A 25,824-nucleotide genomic window follows, 5' to 3' on the forward strand; every position below is an offset into this window, starting at 1 on the left:
CTATAGATTTGCCTGTTTGGGATATTTCCTGTAAAAGGAATCATATAATATGTGATCTTTTATGACTGGCTTCTTTTACTTTAGCATAATGTTTATAAAGTTCATCATGTTATAGCATGTTTTAGTACTTCATTCATTTTTATGACCAAATAATATTCCATTGTATGGATATACCACATTTTATTTTTCCAGTTGTCAGGGGATGGTTATTTGGATTGTTTCCACCTTCTTCCTATCATGAATAATGCTGCTGTAAACATTTGTATACATGTTTTTTGGCATGTTTTGAACATGTTTTCATTTCTCTTGGGTATATACCTAGGAGTGGAATTGTTGGGTCATATTGTTTTCCAGAGTGGCTGCACCAGTTTATATTCCCACTAGCAATGTATAAGAGTTTCAATTTTTCTACATCCTTGCCAACAGTTGTTGTTACCTGACTTTTTCATTCTAGCTATCCCAGTGGATGTGAAGTGCAAGCTCATTGTAATTTTGATTTGTATTTCCCTGATAACTAATGAAGTTGAACATCTTTTCATGTGCAGTGAGTGCTGCTTTAAATTTTGCACCCTAGGTAGCTCACTTGCCTCACCTTTAGTCCTGGCTGGCCCTGCCTGAGATCAAAGCTATCCTCATAATACTAAAAGATTTTGTTTTTTCACTTTCATTCACTCAAGTGTGCAGTGAAGTTTTCCAGAGACAACATGATTTCCACATAGATTGATTGCAGACACAGATATGTCAATCCAGCTGTCATCTGTTAAGCCAGACATTAAAGAGATTTGCAAAAATTTAAAACAGTACTCTTCTCACTAAATTTTTGTTTTGGTAAATACAGTTTTTTTAATGAAAAATATGTTATCTGTATTAATGTGTAGTGGGTTTATTATTACTTTTGATTAATTGATTGCTTAAAATTTCTGTTTTAATTTCTAATACAATAAATATGAATGGCTATAACCCACATAAACAAAAACTCTTTGGGATCCTTAATAATTTTTAAGATTTAAAAAAGATCTTGAGATCCAAAAGCTTGAAAACTGCTGAACTAGCCTAATATTACCCAAGGCAGGGGTCCCCAAGGCCCGGGCCACAGTCCGGTATCGGTTCGCTGCCTGCTAGGAACCGGGCCGCACAGCAGGAGGTGAGTGGCAGGCAAGCGAGCGAAGCTTCATCTGCGCTCCCCATCGCTCCCATTACTGCCTGAACCATCCCCCCCTCCCCGCCCCCCCCATCTGTGGAAAAATTGTCTTCCGTGAAACTGGTCCCCAGTGCCAAAAAGGTTGGGGACCGCTGACCCAAGGCTTTGGAATTACTGCTGCGGACAAGAGAGGAGATTAGTAAATGGATTGCTGAATAGGTGTGCATTCCTATGTGACATCGGGTAGAAAAAGTTTGTAGTGCTTAGTGAGAATAATCAAGGATTTAATTATTTTATCCAGAAAAGCTTAGGTACCCACTGACGGAAGTAGAAAAAGGAGGTGAGGAGGCTTAATCAAAATTATAGAGTGGCAAGATGGGAACAGCAGAAAGCTGGGGAAGCGGGTAAGTGAGTCTAGGACATTAGTGAAGACACTGGAAGTGGCTGACCATTTCTTCTAAGGGAAGTTAAGGGTGCAGGATAATACGGAAGAGATCTGATAGGTCTAATAAATAATAACATAGAGGGGAGAAGTTATGTTAATTGCATCATGTAAATTAAGGCCAATTCAGCAGGAAGGAGACAGTATTCAGGACATAGGTGGAATGGTCAGATTGAAGAATCAGCCTTAGTTGTTAAAAGTTTGTCACCTGAAAGAAAAGACTAACTCTAGGAGTCTACAAACTTGGGTTCACCAGTTTCAAACTTGCTGATTAGTGTAAGGTTCAATCACTTAATGTTTATAAGCCTCAATGTTCTCCTCTGTAAAATGAGGATAATACTAATTACATTGATTATTTCTTAGAGTCCTGCAGAACAAATGGAACAGCATGTTAAATTCTTTGTAAACTATAAAATGTTGTAACATTTTATATGTGATATGAGAACTATACACTTCTCATTTTCATAAGGCTTTCCTTTTTTAATTTCAGGCAGAACTCAAAAGCTTGATGGACAACGCTTCTTCTTCCTTTGAATTTGCTAAAGAGCTCATCAGGCACAATCTGGTGAATAATAGTTTGCAGTCTTGACTGACTTGAGGCCTACCCTATTTTGGTACATCACAGTGGTTAGAAAGATGAATGAAGGGAGTCATCTCAGCAAGTATTTCTCTACTTTAAGTAAACTCTTGCTGTGCAGGAGAGAGAATGAGTTTAAGATATCAGGTTCTTTCCTCAAGCAAATCCTTATTGGGAGGTTAGTAATACATACTTAACATTTAGAAAGAAGTGTAAGGCAGCGAGAGCCACGTGTTCATTTTGTTGGCGAAGACAAAGGAACATATCCCTTTGGGTTATAATAAATGGGAAAGATATTCTGATGAAAGTAAAACTTGAGCTGGTCTTTGAAAGATGGCTGGGATTTATAGGCTTCATTTGTGGCAGGGACATGGATGAATGAATGAAGAAGACATATGTGATAGGTTGTGAGCAGTTTGAATTTACTGGAACAGAAAGTTTGCACTGGGGCACAGTGAAAAATTAAAGTTTTACTTAGTGAAAAAATAAAAAGGGGGTTAGGTTTAGGGCTGGATTATGATGGCCATTGCTAAAAAAAAAAAAACATTCAGATGAAGTTTCAAGTTTGATTCCATTGACTATGCAGTAGAGTGGGTGCAAAGCAGCTGCATTCAACTCAGACACCCGGGGACATTGAGAAAATTATTTAATATTGTTGCGTTTCAGATTCCTCATCTGAAAATGGCAATAATAATAACTACTCCTTTTCCTTCTGATTTCTCTGTACCTTCTTTGGCACCAAGTCTCTGAGTATGAATGCCGAAAACCATAGCTGTTTTAGACTCTCTCTTCCCCTTTATCTCTGATAGCTACTCAGTCACTTAATCCTATTAATTCTTTGTTGGTATTGTCTTATATTCATTCCATTCCTCCTCTAATTCAGGCCTCCATCACAGATAGCGTTTTTTGTGGTTATTTTTTATTGTGAGCTTCTGCCTCTAATCTTTTCACTTCTAGTCTAGTTTATAAATTAAAGACAGATTAATTTTTGTGGAGAATGATGTGTTAGAGGTAGTAGTCTGGAAATTAAACTTGGAAAGAGATTAAGACCAGAGAACAGGTTTAGGAGTTTTCTTAAGAGTAGTGATAGTTGAAGAAAGAGTTAAAAACAGAGAAAAATATGGTTCCAAGAGAGCATTTGTACTTAAGTGGCTGGAAGAAGGAGAATAAGAAAATATCTCAAGAAAGGGCAGGCGAGAAAAAGCACCTAGATAATGTACAGTTGACCCTTCTACAACACGGGTTTGAACCGCATGAGTCCACTTATACACAGATTTTTTTTCAGTCGTACATACTGCACGGTCTGAGGTTGGTTGACTCCTCGGATGTGGAGGAGCCATGGATGTGGGTGGCTGACTATAAATCGTACTCGGATTTTCAGTTGTGTGGCGGGTCAGGGCCTCTACGCCACCCACTCTGCCGTTGTTCCAGGGTCAACAGTCATGTCATTTAAAAATTTTTTTTCTGATTTTTATGCAATTTTTAAAGGTTACACTCCATTTACAATTATTACAAAATGTTGGCTATGTTCTCTGCATTGTACAAATACATCTCTGTATCCTATCTTACACCCAGTAGTTTGTACCTCCCATTCTCCCACCCCTATATTGCCCCACCCTCCACTGGTAACCACTAGTTTGTTCTCAATGTCTGTGAGTCTGCTTCTTTCTTGTTATATTCACTAGTGTGCTGCATCTTTTAGGTTCCACATATAGGTGTTAGCATACAGTATTTGTCTTTCTTTGTCTGACTTATTTCACTTAGCGTAATGCCCTCCAAGTCCATCCATGTTGATGCAAATGGCAAAGTTTCGTTCTTTTTTATGGCTGAGTAATATTCCATTGTATATATAGACCACATCTTCTTTGCCCATTCATCTGTTGATGGACACTTAGGTTGCTTCTAACTGTAATGTCATTACAAGTACACATTTTAATCACCTGGGAGATTTTTTAAAATAATGATGGATGAGATTTTTACTGAATGGTTGGCTAGGGTTCGGCCATGAGTACTTTTCTTAAAAGTTTCCCAAGTGGACATAATATACAGCCAGAATAAAGAACTGTTATATGTACGTATAACTGGAAGATGCATATTAGCTAGCAATAGGAATTATTCTTGGAGGGTGGGATTAAAGAGAAAAGTGAAAAAATGGAAATTTTCCTTTTTCCTGTTGTAATAGTATATGTAAGTTTTTTCCAATGAATACAGATTACCTTAATGTTTAAAACAAAACCTGAAAAATATTAAGCAATATAAATTGTTGTTAACATCGACTTTTGGAGTCAGATCTGAGGTCACAATCAAGTTATACCGTGTACTAGCTTTGTAACATTGGGTAAGTCACAAACCATTGATGAGTCTCCATGTTCTCATATGTAGAATAGGGGAAATTACAGTACCTGCCTTATTTCCTTGTGAAGATGAAATGAGGTAATGTGTATAAGGTACCTCAAGCAGTATGCAGCATATAGTAAGCATATAGTAAACAGTGCTTTTGTTGTCATGCTGTTCCATCGGTGTCAAAACTGCAGGTATGTCATGGAGCAAGAGGACAGAATAGTCCATTGAATTTGGCCAAAGGGGTTAATTTGTGACTTGTAGAGTGAGTTTACTAGTGTGCAGAGAGCAGAAGCAAGTTTTCTGGGAACTTAAGGAGTGAGAGGATGAGAAGAAAGTTGAAGCAGGGAACCACATACTTTTAAGGTGTGGCGTTGAAAGAAAGGAGAAAAATAAGGTGCTATCCAGAGGCAACAGTGGCACCAAGTGGAAGATTTTTCCAGAGAGCAGGAACCTTTGTGCATGTTTGAAGTTGAGAAATGGGACCAGGATTAATGAAATAGAATGATTGCTTAATACAGAAACAAGATCTAGATGGAGTCAGAAGTTATGGCATCAAAGAAGATAGATGAAGGAATTAATCTTGGCAAGAGAACGGAGCATCTCAGACAAGGAGGAAGCAAATAAGATGACCATATGGATATTTTGATATAGAAAAAAGAGATTAGGTCGTTTATGCCTGATTGCCTTGATTTCTGTATATTTATTTGTGACATAACTGTGTGCCAGATACTGTGCTAGGCTCTGAGTACAGAACAGTATGCAAAACTGTCCTTTCATGAATGATGCTTTTGTTTTAGCTATTCTCTGTAGCATTTATTATCATACGACAACATACTTAAGTTTGCTCTTTGAAGGTCTCTCCCCACCTGAGTACAGCCTATATAGTGACAGGGGAGTGACTTGTTCCTGGTGTAACCCTGCTATTACAATACCAAGCATATAGTAAGTGCTAATGAATATTTACTGAAAAACTAAATGAAATATTACCTACTATGTGCCACACATTTAGCCCACTTTAACTCATTTAATCCTCATGATAACCCTGAAAGGTAGACATTACTAATGCCATTTAGAGATGAGGCAACAGTCTCAGAAAGATTATGTAAATTCCTTCATGGAGTTTTTGATAGAGAATATCTGTCTAGAAAAAAAGTTTCATTAATTATTGGGTACTTTAAGAGTTTTCTACAGTTCTTATGAGGAGAAAAGGAAATGTATGCAATAGGGTTATGCCTTTATTCTATTTCTTATAATTTAGGATGGTTTTCTTTTAATTAGGTCAAGGTCATGTGTTTATAGAGAGAGCTTCAAAAATATATGCATCCTTTCAAAGAATAACTGTTGTGTCAGCTGCTTACACATTTCCACCAATAAGTGAACTCATAGTTATTGCCATAATACAGAGTTTCTCTGTCTTTAGGTTGTTTTCCGAGGAGGTGAAGGGGCTTTGCAGGTTTTGCCTCCCCTGGTTGATGTCATTCCTGAAGCTAGGCTAAACTTAGTGATTTACTACCTTCGTCAAGGTAAGAAAACTGTGTCTTGGTCTTGCCTATTTAAGATATTTTAGAACATTTAATCTCTAACTGAACTACTTGCTTAATCTTTAAAATCAATTCATAATACTTCCAAAAATATGTTTGCAACAGGTTCGTAGGACAGAACAAACTTATTGGTATTTATTTGTTGTGCCTTTTCTCTTTATTCTCTCTTTCTTCTTCTGTTGCTTCCAATCTCTCACTCATTCTGTTCTTTTCTTTTCCTCTTATTTTTCTGCCCTTTGTTCTCTATTCATTCTATTTCAGTTTTTCTATTTTTTTTTCCTTCCCCTCCCTCGTTTCTTCTTTTTCTTGTGTTCCCCTATGTGTAATGTACATCTACATTTTCTTGAGTCTTTTCTTTTTCATCATTAATTGTTTTTTATTTGCTCTAATTGTCTGCCTTTCTGTTTCTTTGTACCCTCAAGCTTCCCATGAGAAATAGTATGATGCAAAGAGAACGTGATATTTGTTTCCCCTGAGTAAGGATGAAATTGTTAGACACATGCCTAAAGCAGGCTTTTATCTAACAGTTGTGAGTACAGGGCAGGAGTTACTGTGCAGTGGTGCTGGCACTCTGTCCTGGACCTTGGACTACCAGTGTGGGCCTTTTTAGGTGCATGGTAGAAACCAGCCAGACAACATATTCCGCATTGAGGAAAATGTCAGTGTTTATTAGCATAAGAACATGAACTTGCAAATAGTTCTCTCTAATTTGATATATAAGCACAAAGAAATATGCTTTTGGACGAGAATTAAAGAAACACCTTATATATTTTATAAATTAATTTTTATTCTAAAAATTTTCAAACATAAACAAAACAAGTTAATAGTATGAACATCCAAAATGAACACCCAAATATGCATCCCAGATTCAACAGTCTTCTACATATTGCCAGTCTTTTTTCATTTATCCTCCCTGTCCCGTTTTTGTTGCTGAAATATTTTAAAGCGAATCCCAGACTTCATGTCATTTCACTCCTACATACTTTATATATCTTTTAAAAAAATGGTTGTTTTTCTTATATAATTACAATGCCATTGGCATATACTTCCCCATTCCTTATTTTTAGCTTGAACTTTTAGGTGCTTCATAGCTTAATATGGGTTTCCTACAGATATTTGGTTATCTACTACTCAACATTGAACTTGATGGAGAGTTGAGACAAAAAAAACAAATCATACTTCCCATGAATGTTTGAAGGACCTTATCGTTTGGGAGACTGTTTCAGAAGAGTTTGCTAGGATACAGATTAGTATAGCTACTTATTTCTTATATTTCAGATGATGTACAAGAAGCTTATAACTTAATTAAGGATCTGGAACCTACTACTCCTCAGGTAATTGCGAATGTGTTGCATTTTTACTAACCAAGTTCTGCTGGAAGCGGAATTTCAGAAGGCATCTTAGAGAAGATTCTTGCTTATAGAATCTCAGGAGAGATCGTATATATTGATCTAGGAATGTTATGTGAGACTTTTTTTTTTTATGTGAGACTTTTGATATGAGAATGAATATCCTGGACTTTTTGATATTTGTAAATTCCCGTATATGTGGTCCTCTCCTCAGAAGGGTTGATGTTTGAAAATACTGAGATCTAGAATTCTGATGAAACTAGATATAGAAACTTACATCAGCAGTATGGTTGTCTGTACTATGTCTCTGTCCCCTGCTAGGTTGTTAGCTCCTTGCGGTCAAGGATTGTGTCTGTATTGTATCTCCAACACTATGTACACTAAGCACGTAGTAGGCATTCCACTCATTGAATGAAAGACTGACTGAAAACTGTTTCTAGATCTAAACAGGTATATTTCTCCAGTGTATTAAAGGCTTCAGCATCTTTTGTTCTGTTCTTTTTATGAGCCCTCTTAAATAAAAATAGTACCCACATAAAAATTGATAAAGCTAAGGAGAGTATCTATTAAAGAACAGAACCAAGTCTGAAGGGGATACAGGTGAGGCCTCAGGACTCCAAAAGCAAGAATACCTTACAAAGGAGAATCAGAGGATACTTTTTTTTTTTGAGGTAAGGGATCACTAGCAAAGGAAGGTTATTATATCATTGGAAAGGGAAAAATATTGATAATATATATATGATGTCATCACAGAGAATGGCAGTGACTGATAAGGTGTAAAAATTATTACATAAACGTTTTATTGTTAATTTTTTCCACTGAATTGAAATAAAAACAAAACTTAACTTCTGTGAGTGTCCACTGAGTTTTTCTGCTTAAGAGTGAGAATTTGCAAATATGATGAATTCTGTTATATGAATACTTTCCTGGGAAACAAAGGAAAGTCTGCTAATTCTTTCATTCAAACCCGGGATAGAACAGAGAAAAGTGACTTTAGGTAACTTTTGATAATATATATAAAGCATTAAGTTGATGCAAATGATCTATTTGAAAGATATCTTATAGTTCCACGTTCCTTTTAAATTAATTATTGATATTCCATGTGTCCAGGAGTATATCCTCAAAGGAGTGGTCAATGCAGCCCTTGGCCAGGAAATGGGTTCGGTGAGTATAAAATCACTGGCAATCTGTAACTTGCAAAGTTATGTGTGTGGAAAAGATCAAAATGAACATCAAATTTCAACCAGCAATAAACTTACAAATAGGCTCTTCTGTAGTTCTTTTTATTTCTCCATATCCCCCAGTCCAGATTCCATTGTGAAAAGAATCCTGTGTTATTTAAAGACAAAAAAGGGGAATTCCCTGGTGGTCCAGTGGTTAGGACTTGGCGCTCTCACTGCCAGGGACCCGGGTTCAAGCCCTGGTTGGGGAACTAAGGTCCTGCAAGCCGCACAGCATGGCCAAAAAAATAGAACAAAATAAAATGAAATAAAAAAATAAAGAAAAAAAAGAAAGCTACAACCCTAAGAATTGCTGCTTTGGTTTAAAAAAAAAAGCCCAATTGTTAAACAGTGTGTATATCTAATAACAACAGCAAATCATTGCAAAAATTCATTCTTATTTTCACTGACTTTTTAAAATTTTATTTGTTTGGCTGCATTGGGTCTTTGCTGCTGTGTGCGGGCTTTCTCTAGTTGCAGCGAGCGGGGGCTACTCTTTGTGGCATGTGCGGGCTTCTCATTGCGGTGCCTTCTCTTGTTGCAGAGCACAGGCTCTAGGGTGGGCTTCAGTAGTTGCGGTGCATGGGCTCAGTAGTTGCAGCTCGCAGGCTGAGTAGTTGCAGTGTGTGGGCTCTAGAGCACAGGCTCAGTAGTTGTGGCGCACGGGCTCAGCTGCTCTGCGGATCCCTTCCCAGACCAGGGATCGAACCCATGTCCCCTGCATTGGCAGACGGATTCTTAACCACTGCACCACCAGGGAAGTCCCTTCACTGACTTTTTTTTTAACCTTGCATACCTCTGAGCTATAATTTTGACATCTGTAAAATGGGAATAATTGTTTCTCTGGAAAAGCTTTTTATAAGTACCAAAATGCTGACTAAAATTAAGCTCTTATTCCTCTGAATATGGCATAGTAAGTTCTTTTTGGAAAAAAGTGGAATATAAATAAATCTTTTTATCTCCAGCTCACTCCAAAGTGCTTCATGTAGTAGATAGGCAATAAATAGCTATTGAATAAATTAATGATTTTATTTAATAAATAATCCTTGTTATAGCCATAGCTCCTACCACAAGGTCTGATATATGATAAAAGAGCAATAAATATTTGTTAAATGAATGAGTTCATTTAATGAAGATACTTTTAAGATAGAGTTTGGGGATTGAATTTTTTTCTTCTTTTCTATCTGACCCTAAATAGGTTTTAATTCAATTGCAGATTATCATTTTCTAGTTGCTTATGCTAATAAGAATTAGTACTATTGATTTGGGGAGGATTTAAAACAAGGGTGTATGTTAACTCCTGACAAATATGTTAAAACCACAAAGTAATACAAATAATATATTTTCAGCTTATTCTTCTGTATCAGCTCTGCTTTGTTTTTTAGAAGGATCATATGAAAATTGCCCAGCAGTTCTTCCAGTTGGTGGGAGGATCAGCTAGTGAATGTGGTATGTCTGAATCTGTACTTGTGAGCATGATTTATAACTGGAGTTGGTCATATACTGACTGGTGAAGTTTGATTCTCTGTCCAGGGATATATCTGTTAGGCTTCCCATTATAAAGTAGGAACTCAGACACAGGAGAGAATATTGAATAGCCCTTCTTAACATCTCAGCTAAAATGGGATGGGAGTATATATAAATAGAGGAGAATAAGTATATTCTCTAGTTCATAAGAGTTTTAAAAATTTGATTCTGTTTTTTATTTGAAATGTTAACTTTTATTGATTTCTCAAGAGCTCTTTATGTATAAAACTTTTGTCATGCTGTAGATATTTTTCCAGTAGGTCATTTGCTTTTAACTTTGCCTATAGTATTTTTTTCCCATATAAAAACATTTACATCTTATTTATCTTTTCTATAATGATCTCTTACCATGGGTATCAAGCTTAGAAAATGCTTTTTTATCCCTGAAGTTATATAATATTCATCTATATTTCCCAGCAGTAGTTTTGTGGCTTCATTTTTATTATTAAACTATCAATCTCATCACTGAAGATTCAGTGTAAGATTTGAGAAAGGGATCTAAAAAGGGCTGATAGTTAGCCAGTGTGAACCAAGGTGGCTGTCTGTACCAGTTGTCCGTGGCCGGCATCTCTTCTGATGAACAGTGTTCATGCTGAACTGATTGTTAAATATTCTAATCACCCCTGGATATTCATTTTCTTTCAAATGTTTCACCAAAGCTATTTGTTGGATAATATTTTCTTTCCCCATTTCAATTCATTTGTACAACAAAAATGTATTGTGGTGTTGGGGATACAGCAGTAAACAAAACAAACCAATCCCCCTACGCTTGTGCAGTGTACAGTCTAGAGAGAACAGACTAGAAACATAATAAGTAGATTATAGGGGACTTCCCTGGTGGTCCAGTGGTTAAGACTCCGCGATCCCAATGCAGGGGGCCCGGGTTCGATCCCTGGTCAGGGAACTAGATCCCGCATGCCGCAACTAAAAGAGCCTGCATGCTGCAACTAAGACCCCGCGCAGCCAAATAAATAAATATTTTTTTAAAAATAGATTTTATAGTATATCTGACTGTGCTAAGTGTTTTTGGGGAAAAAAATTGAACAGAGGAAGGAGGATTGGGAGTGACAGTGATGAGGGTCAGGTATTCTTCTAATCCTCTGCCACTTCAAATACGAATCTGTTATCAGACAAAAAGTTGGTCAGGATCAGGATCAGATGGTTCCATGGCAAAGTATTTCTCCATCTGAGATCAGACGTGTTAGGTTGTCTTAGATGAGTAATGGTGGATACTAAGTCACTTAGGTTGTCTTAGATGAGTAATGATGGATACTAAGTCACGATAGTTGAGTGTGCAGGTGTTGGAGTTGGGTGAGAGAATCAAAGCCCTGGAAAAGATCTGGGGAAAACTGTAGCCTGTAGGACATGTGCTCATGTGGGACTCTGAGAGTTAACCGCAAGAGAGATTATCGGTCATTCTTGAGTACTTTGACCTCCATCATGCTGAGGTTTTGTCCACTGAACAGAATCTGTAATTTCAGAATCTAGAAAGATGTCTTGGAATACATTCCTGTCTCTAAATTATAAAATAACTCAAAGGTCAGCTAAAGAGAACTTTTTTTTTTAAATATTATTAAACTATTATTTTTAATTAATTAATTAATTTATTTGTTTTTGGCTGCGTTGGGTCTCTGTTGCTGCACACGGGCTTTCTCTAGTTGCAGCGAGCGGGGGCTGCTCTTTGTTGTGGTGCGCAGGCTTCTCATTGCAGTGGCTTCTCTCGTTGTGGAGCACGGGCTCTAGAGCACGGGCTCAGTAGTTGTGGCGCATGGGTTGCTCCTCGGCATGTGGGATCTTCCCGGACCAGGGCTCGAACCCGTGTCCCCTGCATTGGCACACGGATTCTTAACTACTGCGCCACCAGGGAAGCCCCTAAAGAGAACTTCTAGTTTCATGAATACACCTGGTTTCTTTTCCCATTCCATTTCAGATACAATACCAGGCAGGCAGTGCATGGCTTCCTGTTTCTTCCTGCTTAAGCAATTTGATGATGTCTTGATTTACCTCAACTCATTTAAGGTCAGTGTAGAATTTTCTAGATGACTTTGTATACAAAATACTGTATATAGTTTGTCACAGATAAGATACTTTTAGAGTATCTTTTACTACCACCCTTTTACTGTGGTGGTAGTAGTGGCATCAGCTAATTCCTTAAGATTATTTTTGTGTTTACCTGGTATGACTGATGTTTTTATATTTTATTTGTTAATGCTCAATGTGACCTGTTCTTGGGATGTTTTTCAGAGTTACTTCTATAATGATGACATCTTTAACTTTAATTATGCCCAAGCCAAAGCTGCAACTGGCAATACCAGTGAGGGTGAAGAGGTGGGTACCTGCTTTTGAAGGCGTTTGAATAATTCTATCTAAAAACATTGTTATCTTTTTCTCACTCAAATAAAAAGTTTAAGGGTAAAGGATTATTAAAAGTTCTACTGTTCTTAGGTTACATTAAAAAGTACAATATAAATAGATATATAGATTTTATAACCACATTCGTGTTTTCCTTTTTTGGATAAATTTTATAAAAACATAACATACATGGAGAAAAGTATACAAATCAAAGTACACAGCTTGATGAATTTTTAAAGTGAACATACCCAAATAGTCAGTACCCAGATCATGAAATAGAATATTATCATAACCCTGGGAATGCACCCAGCTCCTTTTTGAGTCAATCTCTCCCCCACAAGGCTAACCACTATCTTGACTTCTAACTCCATAGGTTATCTGAATGATTCAAAATAATTCAATTGAATTATTTAATTCAATTTTGTTATTATTCAACAAATTACTCAACTCATTATTATTCAAATTCTAAGTATTTTCTAATTTCCATTATGTTTAGAAATGATCTTTTTATTGTCTTTGATGGTGAGCTATTCTAAAACATGTTTCATGATTTTCAAGTGTGTATGTTATCCTTTCCGGGTTATTTTATTTTGATTTCTAACTTAATTGTATTGTGGTCATAGAGTGTGGTCTGTATAACACCAGTCCTTTAAAATCTGTTGAGACTTGCTTTATTGCCCAGTAGCGTGTGCAGTTGTTAATTATTCTGTTCAAATCTTCTGTATCCTCACCAACCTCATGTTACCTTGTGATATCAATAACTGAGAGAAGTGTTTTAAAATCAGCACAAAAATTGTCCTTTACTTTTCTCAGTGGCCTGTGTAGAATTTGGCCATTTATAATGCTCATTAATCTAAGGCAAGCTGCTATGGATATTTTTATTGTAAAAGCATCTTCATGTTTATTCCCTTTTTCCTCCTCTTACAGATTTTCCTTTTAATCCAAAGTGAGAAGATGAAAAACGACTACATTTACCTCAGTTGGTTAGCTCGGTGCTGTGAGTCTTCTTTTAAATGTTATAGAGGAATCCTTTTATTGAGTGTTTTCTAATTTTGTTTTGTAGAATGAGTAAACTCTGAGATTAAGTGTTGTTAATGCTACTCAGTAAGGATGGCCACGTACATGTGTTAGATAAGTTTACCCTGTGATTAGTTCTACCATATGACATTGACCTAGCATAAACAGTCCTAAAAGATGCCAAGTTCTTCCTTTAGCCTATTAAAGCTTCCAGAGTCTGAGTTTACATTGTTTTTTGTTAAATGATATTGTTATGCTAATTTTACCTTTTCACTTTGGTGCAGGCCTGAAAAGTGATAAAATGTCAGAAACATAATTTGTGTGTACTATATAGCCTATCGTCTCTGTCTGTCTGTGTCTCTCTTGCTTCTTTTTTTTTCACTTGGTTTTAAAATGTTCACTGAGTTTTTGAAGTCATGGGAAAATTTTAGCAATTAGATTTCTAAGTGAGGCTGGAACTGTATGAGTGGGATTGAATGAATGATAGATGACTTTTCAGCAGATGTGCAAAGTAGGAACTACTGGAAGTCAACCCAATCTAAAAAGATATAACTATGTAAAGCCTAACTTAAGTATTTTAAGTATGGTAGGGTTCTGAGGGTGAAACCAGCTTAATGCCAACACTGTAAGCTTTCCCATGTAAGAGCTGCTTACCATTACTTTGTATATTTGTAACATAGAACCAAATCCATAGACTAGCAAGATGCAGAAGTGTATTTCTTGTACATTTTAAAAGCATAAATCTTTGTTTCTCTTTGTAGACATTATGAATAAGAAACCAAGACTAGCCTGGGAACTTTATCTCAAGATGGAAACCTCTGGCGAGTCCTTTAGCCTCTTACAGCTCATTGCTAATGACTGCTACAAGGTGCGTCTGAGTGAGACCTAAGGGGAAAGTGAAGATCAGTATCACGTTGCTGCATTGACTAAATGTTAGGGGAAAGTGTCCTAGAGATTAAACGGCTATAGGTGAGAGGATTCGCATAGTGATATCAGAAATGTCATCCCTTTTATGAATGAACTGAACTCAGAGATAGCATTTCAGGGTTTTATATGTACATAAAACATGTATACATATAAATGAAATATGAAATAATGTGTATGAAATAGTGGTTTAGAGAGGAGGTTTTAGACTTCTGAAGGCTGTGAATCTTTAGGTACCGTGCAGATAGAGGTATTCCTCTGGTAATTGGAAGTTTGGTTCTGAAGCTCAAGAATGATGTCCTCTGACATCGAGAGACAGATCTGGAGAAATCATCACCACTTCAATAGTAATTGAAGCCCTGAAAAAAGTGAGATTACCGATAAGGGAGTAAAGTAAGAAGAGTAAGAGAGTTGCAAACCAAACCTTTGGGGAAACCATGGTGCAAATAGTAGACAGGAAAGACAAAGGAACCAGAAAAAAAAAGAGAGTAAAAAAGCAGTCAGATTTAGTAAAGGACGAACTGTGTGTGTGTGTGTGTGTGTGTGTGTGTGTGTCCGTGTAGGGAGTTGGAAAGGCAGGGAGGAGGGAGGAGTTTGGGGCCCTATCCTATAGATTAAAAGCTTTTTAAAAAATTAGCCTCAAATTCTGGAAACTCCTATTTTGGGAATATTTCTTCCTGTCCAAAAGACAGGAAAACGTCAGGTAAAGAGAGTCTAGTATCAAATTAATCAATAATAGCTCATTTCAAAGTGAATCATTACATTATAAAGTGAATCACCAGCAGTGGAAAAGGATTTAAAACATAGGAAACTTGAAAATGTTTAATAGAACTTGGTGGATGGCAGTGATATTGAGTTAGGGAAGGCAGAGGGAAATAAACCACTAAAAGACAGGAATTTAGTTCAATTTTAGATGTATTAAATCTGAAGTGTGTTTGAAATTATCAGGGTGAGCCTGGAGCTCAGGTATTCATGTGAGAGGCTTGGACTAGAGATGTAGCTTTAGAAGTTAACAGTAGTTAATGGTGGTGGTGGTAGTAGCAGTAGCAGTAGCAGTAGTAGTGGAGTATGGAAGAGAATGAGATTAACCAGTGAATGGGGTGAGGAACCACATGGAACACCAGTATTTAAGGGACAGAAATAGAAAGAAGAGTCAGTGAAAGAAACAGAGGATGAAGATGAACAGAAGGAAAAGAAAAGAACCAGGAGAGAGAAAAAAAAGTGTTTTTCATTACTCTTTTTCTTGTTCCTATTTTATCAAATGCCAAGGAAGGAAAATGTCAAATCTGCAGCTAGATAGAATTGCAAGAGGCCTGAGAAAACACTGCTAGGTACAGAAGAGAATTAGATTAGGAAGCAGATTCAATGAGAATAACGTAGACCACAATCTTAAAAAAACTGATGTATGATTTCATATATATAACATTCTTGAAATGACAGAATTATAGAGATGTAGAAAAAATTGGTGATTGCCAGCGGTTAGGGATGGTCAGCTGGGAGGAGAGTACAGCTTTGTGGTGATGGAATAGATCTGTATCTTGATAGGGGTGGTGGTTACATGAACCTACACATTTGATTAAATGACAGAACTGTACATACACATTGTAGTGATGTCAGTTTCCTGGGTTTGATATTGTGATATTGTATTATAGTTGTATAAGCTATAATGGGGGAAATTGGTTGAAAGGACATGGGACCACTCTGTACTATCTTTGTGACTTCCTGTAAATTTATAATTATTTTAAAATAAAAAGGCTTTAAAAAATGAACCAACTAGAGCTCTATCCAGCAATATAAATGAATTGTAAAAACATATACAAGACACAAAAGAATATTTACAGCTTTATTTCATATAGCTAACATACTAAGAGGCAACACTCAATTATACTGTCTAAAGATGTTTACATAGCTGATAAAACTATAAAGAAGGTCAAAGAACTGATGACCATAAAAGTCAGACTACTAGTTACTGAAAATAGGGAAAGAGAGGGTTGTGCTGTGGAAGTGACACACAGAGCTTCTGTTTGCTGTCAATGTTTCATTTCTTGACCTGGGTGGTAGTTACACTTATATTGACATTATAGTCATTAAACTGTACATGTATGTTTCCCACACCATTTGGTGTGTTTCTTTACCAAAAAAAAATTTTTTTAGGAGAACATAGGAAGAAGGATTAACCTTGAAAAGGAATAAGAACACTTCTTTCTGTGAGATATGCAGAAAAGAGGGAAGGAGTAATGAAGGTACAAGTATAATTTGAACTGAAGGAAGGAGAGTTGTGTCTTCCCTATGAAGTATAGAAAAAAGCTGAGCTAAGATGTAGTAGAGATCTTAAGGAAATTGGCAAAGGTGTAAAACAGCAGTTCACAGGACAGGAAAGGTAACGAAACCACACTGAGTAAGGAGGATTGCCAAGCAATTTGAAGACTTCAGTGAACACTATACATTTATGATTGCCAATCAGGAAACCTCATCTAAGCAAAATTTAATGATAGTCAGCATACACTACAAGGCCACGGAAATGTGTAGTACATTTGGGAAAGAAGTTTGTCAAAATGAATTAAATGTTTAAAAGACTTGCTGTTTAGAGTAGGAGTCAGTATACATCTGGGCATTCTGAGACTTCAGGGACAAGGTCAGGGAAAGACCATCCTCTTGGGTTGAATAGGATCAAATTAGCATAAAATGAATGATAGTAGTCATCTACAGAATGTATTGAGGAAACTTGAAAAATAACCAGTTCAAATCACAGTCATCAGAGTTTATCCTCAAGATTAGAATATAATTAGAAGAAGCGACAAATATGTTGATTACAGTGTAACTTGACTATATGTAGAAGAAATGTTATATTGTTGAAAACTTAATGAAGGGAAGGGGGTTTAAATTGAACCCATGTACACAAACTGTGATTTTCCTTCTTGTTTTAATAAGGAATTGAAACTTATCTAATTTGCTAATTGCAAATGTTGTCATGACCCATGCACTTGTTTTATGAAATTATGTTTCATGGTATCTTTACATTTAGTTTCATTCTGTGTGATCTTTTGACTACAAGTATTACCACAGTACTTTCTTTTATTCAGATGGGCCAGTTTTACTATTCAGCCAAAGCATTTGATGTCTTAGAGAGGCTGGATCCCAACCCTGAATATTGGGAAGGCAAGAGGGGTGCCTGTGTAGGCATATTCCAGATGATCTTAGCTGGGAGAGAGCCCAAGTAAGTAGACAGACAATAGACACTACCTCTCTGCATTCGCTGGTTCCTGGGGGCTGAGAATTGCTTTCTTGCATCATGTCTTCTGAAAACTAAAAATTATTTTGATGAATAAAACGTTAAGTTTTATATTTCTATCTGACCTTTTTCCTCCAGAAGTTTTATTTTATAGAATCGAATCATTCTAAACTATGTATATCGGGGACATTGAGTATGCTACAGCTCTCAAGTATAAGAGCAAGATATATATTCGGCTCCAAATGAACTGTCATTTTCATACAATGTCTTTTTCAATCTCTTCTTCTCTTTTCTTTGCCTTTTGGCTTTTTTCTTGTGTCTCTTAGTTTCGTCCTCAAAGAATTAGAAATGGAGTGAGTGTGGTTAATAATTCTTTTTTTTTCTTTTGCCTTCTCATATTCCAGGAAATACTGAGACATTAAGACTACATAAAATGAAGCGGCATATAGCTCCATTTGTAATAAAAGTTAAACTGCTTAAAACTAAATTCAGTTTTCTGAAAATAATTTTGTGGAATGTATTTGTTACTGATGTATAAATAGAAGATATGACTTTTTTTTTTTTTTTTGGCCACTCCACGCAACTTGTGGTATCTTAGTTCCCCCAACCAGGGATTGAACCCAGGCCCCAGCAGTGAAAGTGCTGAGTCCCAACCACTGGACCATCAGGGAATTCCCATGACTATTTTATAAGTAAATAATCTATCAAAAATTACTTCCAGCCTTGTATCTACTTCCACTCCTAAATAAAAGTTGAAAAGAATTTGGGTAGTTGAAAGAAGATACTTGAGGGAAAACGTAGAAAATATGAGAGAACTCTTAGGGAAGAGGATCAATAGACAGTCATCTATAGATTTGATGAGGTAATAGGGAAGTTTTAGTCTGCATTACTTAAAACATGAGTTTAAATTTTAATTAAATTTAAATTACTTAAAATATAAATACTGACATTTGCCAAATCTTGGTCATTAACTTTCCTCTCTTCCATATTTATTAATATATTATTTTTCTTGAAGAAATAATCTATGCCTGGCCTTGTAAAATTTTACAGATATGGCAATGACACCCAGTTTGAGGTGATTACCACCTTAAACAAAGGAGAAATCTGGGGCTCAGACAAGTTAAGTCACTTGTTAGCACAGAGCTAGAATTTGAACCCAACTCTTTGAACCCAGCTCCTTGATATACACTTTCTACTCTGTCATGCAGAATAAGCATAGAAATGGAAATATTTATGTCATATTAAGACAAAAAATAGCATATATATAGATAGTAGAAGTAAGCAAGGAAAACTTGGATTGGTGAGAAGGATTTCACAGAATTTCCATTTTACTATGGCATCAAAAGAATAGAAGGCTAGGAAGTTTGTAATTGGTGTTTGAATACACCATATACAGAAGGATATGAAGAACAGTCACAAGTTTATTTTGCTTGTTAATTTGCCTTCTTTATTGAAACACTTTGTCCTTTCAAATCTTTTCCTCAGAGAGACCCTTCGAGAAGTGCTCCATTTACTGAGAAGCACGGGTAACACCCAAGTAGAATACATCATCCGGATCATGAAGAAATGGGCCAAAGAAAACAGAGTGCCTGTCTAAAATAGCTCCAGAGTCCTAAGGAGCCAGTCACCACATTGACATAAAATTGGAAGTCATTTTCCGCAAGTTTTTGTAAGATGCGGGGCTCTGTTTTGCTGACACTTCCTTCCTTGCTCTGCGAGCCTCAAGATCAGTGACTGGCTTGCTTAGACCGAGCCTCCTGGCTGAACTAAGAGCCATAATTTGTGCTGTGGCTCCTGTATGATCCGACGAGCAATAAGACTTTGGACTTGTCTGGTGCCTTTCTTCTAAAAATACTCAGAGTCCTCTTATGTGATTTACTGACTTTAAGGAGAATGGCATAACTTTTTTTGCATATTAGCATTCCATGGCATTTTCTCCAAGCTGCAATAACAAATGCCTTTAATGCTCAAAGGTCACCATCATTCTGTCATCTTAATTTTAGCCATCTATGTACATTATCCTGTTTTACTGGGGAATACCATAAAAAGTTTAATAGTGCATCTCTGAATCTTGGGAGAGCAGAGGTTATAAATAGCTACATGATTCTAAGAATGGCAATAAGATCCTTTATCAGACTGTCCAGTCATTAGTAGATAATAGGCTTGTGGGATTACTCTTTCAGTAGTTGAATTCTTGATGATAATAACACAGTTGCAGTGGAGTAACCCGAATATTGCAGTTTTTTTTAAAGGTGAGTACTATGAAAAAAATCTGTGTGGTACATTTGAAGATATTCAGGAAACAGTATACAAATCTCATCAGGCACTTCCCCATTGTAATTTAGGTAACGTAACAGGTTAGGTTTTTTCTTCATATATCCTGCTGAATAAACATCAATTTTTGAAAGTAGGGCTACAAAGATTATTTTATTTATCAATGTAATGTTAATAGAATATGGATCACGTAGAGCCCTTTGAGGGAGTTCCTAATGGCTGGACTCTTTGTCCTAAGTCGTATCCTAGCCCAATGTTTCTGAGCTCTCGCAATATAAACCCATTACACAACTGAGCATTTTTAGGCTCACGACCTATTTTCAGAAGATAGGCCTACATGTTTTATGTACCAGATTACCTTTGTTTCTATATTACATAATTTTTTCCTGTTAGTTTAAGGTACCAGTGTTACAGGTATAGAAAGTGCAGAGCCATCCCTATCCAGCATGGGAACTGAAAGTCATAATTCCTTGAAGCACTAAAGAAGAATAGTGTCAGTTTTTCCACCTATACCCCCAGCATCCACTGTGGATGAAGAATTTATATAGAATGGAGATGGGAACATGGCAGGAGTCAGAGCAGCTAAGGAAAGAAGGTCTGTGATGGCAGAGAGCCTTTGCCTTCTGGACAGTTGCAAGGGGTTCTTCCAGCTCTGCTCAGGAAGATGACCAGTTTTCCAGTCTTTTATTTAGACCCAAATCTAATCAGTTCAGAGCACAAATCAAAATAAACTGACCTGAAAAACTGAATTTTAGAAAACAAAGATTATATCATTTTTCATATGCCAAAGCTTCTGTTCCTTATGTTGTTGTTTCTGTTTTTTCAATAATCGGTTCTCAGTATCTAAGTTACAAGGTGGGTCAGATCTGGACAGAACCTGCTATAATCTTTAGAATCCTTGTGATTCTTACTTACCTCACTTAAAATATTAGGAAACATAATAGTAGAAAAAGACACATGAAACTTTTCAGTGGTTCTTTGCAATGAAATTTGTCTTCCAGTTAATTGCTATTATTTTCAAATTTCCTATACTTGGAAAACTTTCCACTGATGGTGATTTACTTTTAAATGAGCTCTTGTTGAGCTTAACACTCTGGCTTCTCCCTGCCATTTTCCTGTCTTTTGGGGAAAAAAAGATATTCCAAAAAGAGCTATTCCCAGAATTTTAGATAAACTTTTTAAAAAGTTTTTAATCTGTAGAATTGAGACCAAAAAAAAAAAAAAACAAAACAAAACCCATAAAGACTAGTGTAAGAGAGATACTATGGATAGCTACTTCTGAAACATCTTGGCGGGCCTCAAGATTGCAGAGTAGTGTTGCGTGGAGAGGGGGAGGTCCAGGCTTAGGATGTAGTGTAATGTGTACAGTTCATAGCATCAGTGTAACTCTTTATAATCTGTAGCAGATATTACTTGCAAATGGAAAAAATTTTTTAAATTATTTTTGTACTTCAAAAGAATTATTATATTCCACTGTAACATATTCAAATTAAAGCTTATTATTTGGTTATTTATAGTATTCTGTTGAGTGTGAGTGTGGGCCCTGGGTGTGTCATGTGCCTTCTCTCCTTTCTTTCCTGACCCCAGGGTAAAGGGGGAGCACAAAGTTTTGGGCTCCACAAGTTATTCTTTTTGAGAGGAAAGTAGGTATCCCCTAAGAAGCCTTGTCCGCTAAGGCCTGTGGTTCCTGCTCAGTCATATTAGGTCCGGCTCTTTACTGTGTTACAGCCCATTCCAGAAGTTGTTTGACCAGTGCATGGTATAACGCCTCACATGTAGAAAGCTCCCAAATACTTGTTGACTGAATAATTAAACATACAGTAACTGGTAGAGCAGGGGACTTGTGAGACCTGACCTCATGTATTCTGGTTCCCATCTAATTGCTGTTTTATGGTGTGCCAAGCATATCCTAGGCGCTAAGGATGCAAAGAGAAATAACGCACAGTCCTGATAGATAACTCAGTCTAACGGAAGTATACGCAATTAAACACAGTAACGTGTGACTGTTTTCTCAATAGGAAGAAGCTATTGAGAGAGAAACTAAGGCAATGGGAATGTTTGTATCCATATATATGGGGCACCCTCTACCTCATTTTGGAGAAGCAACCAGAATGGATCCTGGAACTCAACAGCTAGCAAGATGTCCAGGCTTCTGCCATGTGTGTAGCACATGCAACATATATCCAAGTACACAGAAGCCAAAGGACTGGTTTCCTTCTTTTTTTTTTAAATTATTTATTTATTTATTTTTGGCTGTGTTGGGTCTTAGTTTCTGTGCAAGGGCTTTCTCTAGTTGCGGCGAGTGGGAGCCATTCTTCATTGCGGTGCGCGGGCCTCTCACTGTTGCGGCCTCTCTTGTTGCGGAGGACAGGCTCCAGATGCACAGGCTCAGTAATTGTGGCTCATGGGCCTAGTTGCTCCGCGGCATGTGAGATCTTCCCAGACCAGGGCTCAAACCCGTGTGCCCTGCATTGGCAGGCAGATTCTCAACCACTGCGCCACCAGGGAAGCCCCCACTGGTTTCCTTCTTTGTGTCTTGATACACTTAAAAAGTTGCAAGCAAGTGGGCATTAAATCACAACAGTTATATTTACTTTCTAATGGCAAAATGAATTAGTGATTTACTAGTTCCTGTATTTATGACTTCCTCAATATGACTTAGGTAAATAGTCATCTCTCTTCTTCATCCTATAAAATACTTCTCAGGTTTAAATGTATTTTATGATAACGTTCAAACAGTCTTCTATTCAGAGATGCTCTCAGAGAAGCAGAGCTAGAGACCTGATGATTGCCCATAACATACCTCAACTCTGGACTGTAGGAATATATGAAGATATGAGACGCACACAATAGGTGAATACAATCAGCTGATGTGTGCGTATTGAATGTATAGTGTATAGACAAGTTTGCACTCTTTTGCATCAAAACCCTTTCTTTAAATAAAGTCTAGATGCCAAGTACAATAGGGACTGTCCTGGTGGTCAGGGCAAAGGGAAGCAGATGCAGCAGGTCCACCACCCAGGCTGCCCCTCGAGGCAACACAGTTTACAAACCTCAGATATAGGGAAGAAGTACCCTGCTAGGTGAACATCAGGGAAGAGGACGGTGGGAAGCGCGGACGTGAGCATCCACACCATAAACTATGGGTGCCTTTGATCTCATTCAAGTCACCATGTTTTTGTATATTGATTCATGTGTTCATGTATTTATTTGGTCAGTTACTTGTATTTCACTGTGTTCCAGAAACAATTTGAGATGAGTTACCAAGTATATATACAACAAAACTTAACAGATAAAAGGAAGCCAAGAGTAAAGTTCATACACAAAAGTACATACCAGAATTACCAAAGATGGGCCAGAAATTCACTTTCAAGCTTCCCACCAACCAAAGCAAAGGGGGAAACACAACCAGATGGAAAATTCAGTCCATCTGTGTAAATGAACTGCCTTATGGGAAAAAAAAAACAACTGGATTTTCAGGGATCTCTGATTGTTGGCAGGGTTCTGAATTAGGTTTCTGCACCATAACTTAGACATAACCAAATGCTTAATAAAAATTTCAAGGGAATCTTATTGCATCTCTAAGTATGTACAGGTCTTTCCTACTATGTACAGTTAAATAATTACACGTGTCCTTCTATTTTTAATTTCCTCTGTATATATAAAATTATACTCTCCTTTGCCAGTTTTTAACTGAGGAGTAGCTATTAATATGGTGAAGCTGAGACATGTTATTCAAGTTTTTAAAATTACAGCTCATGTTAGGATGAAAATGTATGTAACAGTGACCTAGAGACTAATTGCAAGGTACTGTAAAAGCAATGAAATTATGGGATAGCATAGCTTATACATTTACTGAGAAAATTCAACAGGGAAAAACATTGTAGAATAGGTCACATAGAAAAGGCTACATGGGGGAAGTGAATCTTAAATGAAACTTGGAGTATAGAATTTAACTATATAGAGAATAAGTCAACGATTATGTCAGATGAAGATAACATAAATGAAGCCTTGAGTAATATTTACAGATGTTTAATCTTAACTTTAATTGTTCCTATTTATCTACTTTCATTTGTTCTTTGAGAAACAGTATGGCCTTTTTTGTAAACTTGTAGTTTCATGCCATGACCCAGCAATTCCACTCTTCAGTATATGTTCAAGAGATACTCATATCCATGTATACCATGAGATATGGACTCTCGTCCATGTACACCAGGAGATACGTACAAGAATGATCCTCACAGCACTGTGCCCAGGGAAAACCTGGAAACAGCCCAAATACCCATTGACAGGAGAGTGGATAGACTGTGGTAAAGTCACGTGGAATGTTATACAAAATAAATGAACTACAGCCTCTTACAACAACACGAATGAAGCTTAGCAATATAGTGCTTACAGCAATAACTTTTTATAAGGTAAAGACAACTCAAATATAAATATGTAATCAAAAGAGAAGCAGAACAGGGAAGTCAAGATGGTGGTGACCAGGAATGGGGGAGGCAGGCTGGGGCCCAGGAGGCCACACAGAGAGGCACACCATCATCAAGGTTCTGTTTTCATGTTGGTGGTGAGCCACAGGAATTTATGCCTTAATAAAGATAAACTATAAATAAACATGCTGGGCCTTCCCTGGTGGTGCAGAGGTTAAGAATCCACCTGCCAATGCAAGGGACAGGGGTTCGAGCCCTGGTCCGGGAAGATCCCACATGCCGCAGAGCAACTAAGTCCGTGCACCACAACTACTGAGCCTGCGCTCTAGAGCCTGCGAGCCACGACTACGGAGCCCACAAGCCACAACTAATGAAGCCCGCGCACCTAGAGCCCATGCTCCGCAACAAGAGAAGCCACCGCCATGAGAAGCCCGCGCACCGCAACGAAGAGTAGCCCCCGCTCGCCACAACTAGAGAAAGCCCATGTGCAGCAACGAAGACCCAACGCAGCCAAAAATAAATAAATTAAAATTTAAAATAAATAAACATGCTTTTAAAAATAAATTATAGTTAAATAAAAGAGGAACAATGATGAATATATGTTTTGAACTAAAAATTATGACCAACCCAATCCTGTGTACCTGAAGTAAAACAAAACAAAACATATAAATATATAACCAGAAGGAAATACTCCTAAATGTAAGCAATGATTGTCTTCAAATAGTGGAATTAGTTAACTGTACTTCATACTCTTATTTCCTTTTTGTATTTTCCAAATTTTCCACAATGAGTACATGTTACTTGTGTATCAGAAAAAGACCACTGAAATAATTTAAAAATACTTTTTAAAACCAAAGAAGAAATCTTTTCACATCGAACAAAATTAATAATTTCTTCATATCATCTAACACCCAGTCCTTATTCAAATTTCCCCAATTGTCCCCAAAGTGGTTTGCTAGAATTAGGATCCAAACTAAGTCAAGCATTGCAAGTAGCTGTTATATCCACTACCCTTATTTTTTTAATAGACATCGCCTCCCTGCTTTTTTCCTAAGCCATTGATTTGGGAGAAACTTGGGTCCTCTGCGTCGTAGAATGTCTCACATTCTGAGTTTGGTTAATTGCTTGCTCATAACACTGTAGTACTTGTTCCTATATCATTCATATGCCTTTAAACGGATATATCTAAAGACTGATGTAGGTGGGTTTGTGTACTTCCTGCTGTGTCATGTCAGGAGACTCATGGTGTCTGGCTCTCCCACTTTAGAAGAATTCTATTCTTCTCATCAGTAGACTTGTATTACCAAAAAAAATTATAGTCAGTTATTATTATATTTTTAATTTCATCAGTAAGAAATTTGGGGAAATCTGTTTTCTCTCTTACCACTTAAAGAGCTACATAATATTCTCAATTTGCCTCTTAACCTGCAGAGCCTAAAATATTTACTATCTGGT

The 25,824-nt window shown here is 37.0% G+C and overlaps 1 protein-coding gene across 4 annotated transcripts in view; it reads left to right on the forward strand.

Annotated features, from left to right (window-relative positions):
• Window positions 1-21,453, forward strand: part of IFT56 (intraflagellar transport 56) — a 37,637-nt gene extending 16,184 nt beyond the window's left edge. For 3 of the 4 annotated variants that reach the window (XM_082473024.1, XM_082473023.1, XM_082473025.1), the window contains exons 8-18: window positions 2,074-2,148; window positions 5,924-6,026; window positions 7,323-7,378; window positions 8,504-8,557; window positions 9,999-10,062; window positions 12,071-12,159; window positions 12,385-12,468; window positions 13,420-13,489; window positions 14,271-14,377; window positions 17,517-17,650; window positions 19,151-21,453. In XM_082473024.1, the coding sequence (XP_082329150.1) occupies window positions 2,074-2,148; window positions 5,924-6,026; window positions 7,323-7,378; window positions 8,504-8,557; window positions 9,999-10,062; window positions 12,071-12,159; window positions 12,385-12,468; window positions 13,420-13,489; window positions 14,271-14,377; window positions 17,517-17,650; window positions 19,151-19,262 (948 nt within the window). In that variant the 3' untranslated portion in view covers window positions 19,263-21,453. Of the gene's footprint in view, window positions 1-2,073; window positions 2,149-5,923; window positions 6,027-7,322; window positions 7,379-8,503; window positions 8,558-9,998; window positions 10,063-12,070; window positions 12,160-12,384; window positions 12,469-13,419; window positions 13,490-14,270; window positions 14,378-16,587; window positions 16,677-17,516; window positions 17,651-19,150 lie in introns of those variants that run through there. The other variant, XR_014266824.1, reaches the window with a different exon arrangement.
• The last annotated feature ends 4,371 nt before the right edge of the window (window positions 21,454-25,824 follow it).

This window comes from Balaenoptera physalus, assembly GCF_965194825.1.
Source record: "Balaenoptera physalus genome assembly, chromosome: 8".
In the NCBI taxonomy this organism is placed as follows: domain Eukaryota; kingdom Metazoa; phylum Chordata; class Mammalia; order Artiodactyla; family Balaenopteridae; genus Balaenoptera; species Balaenoptera physalus.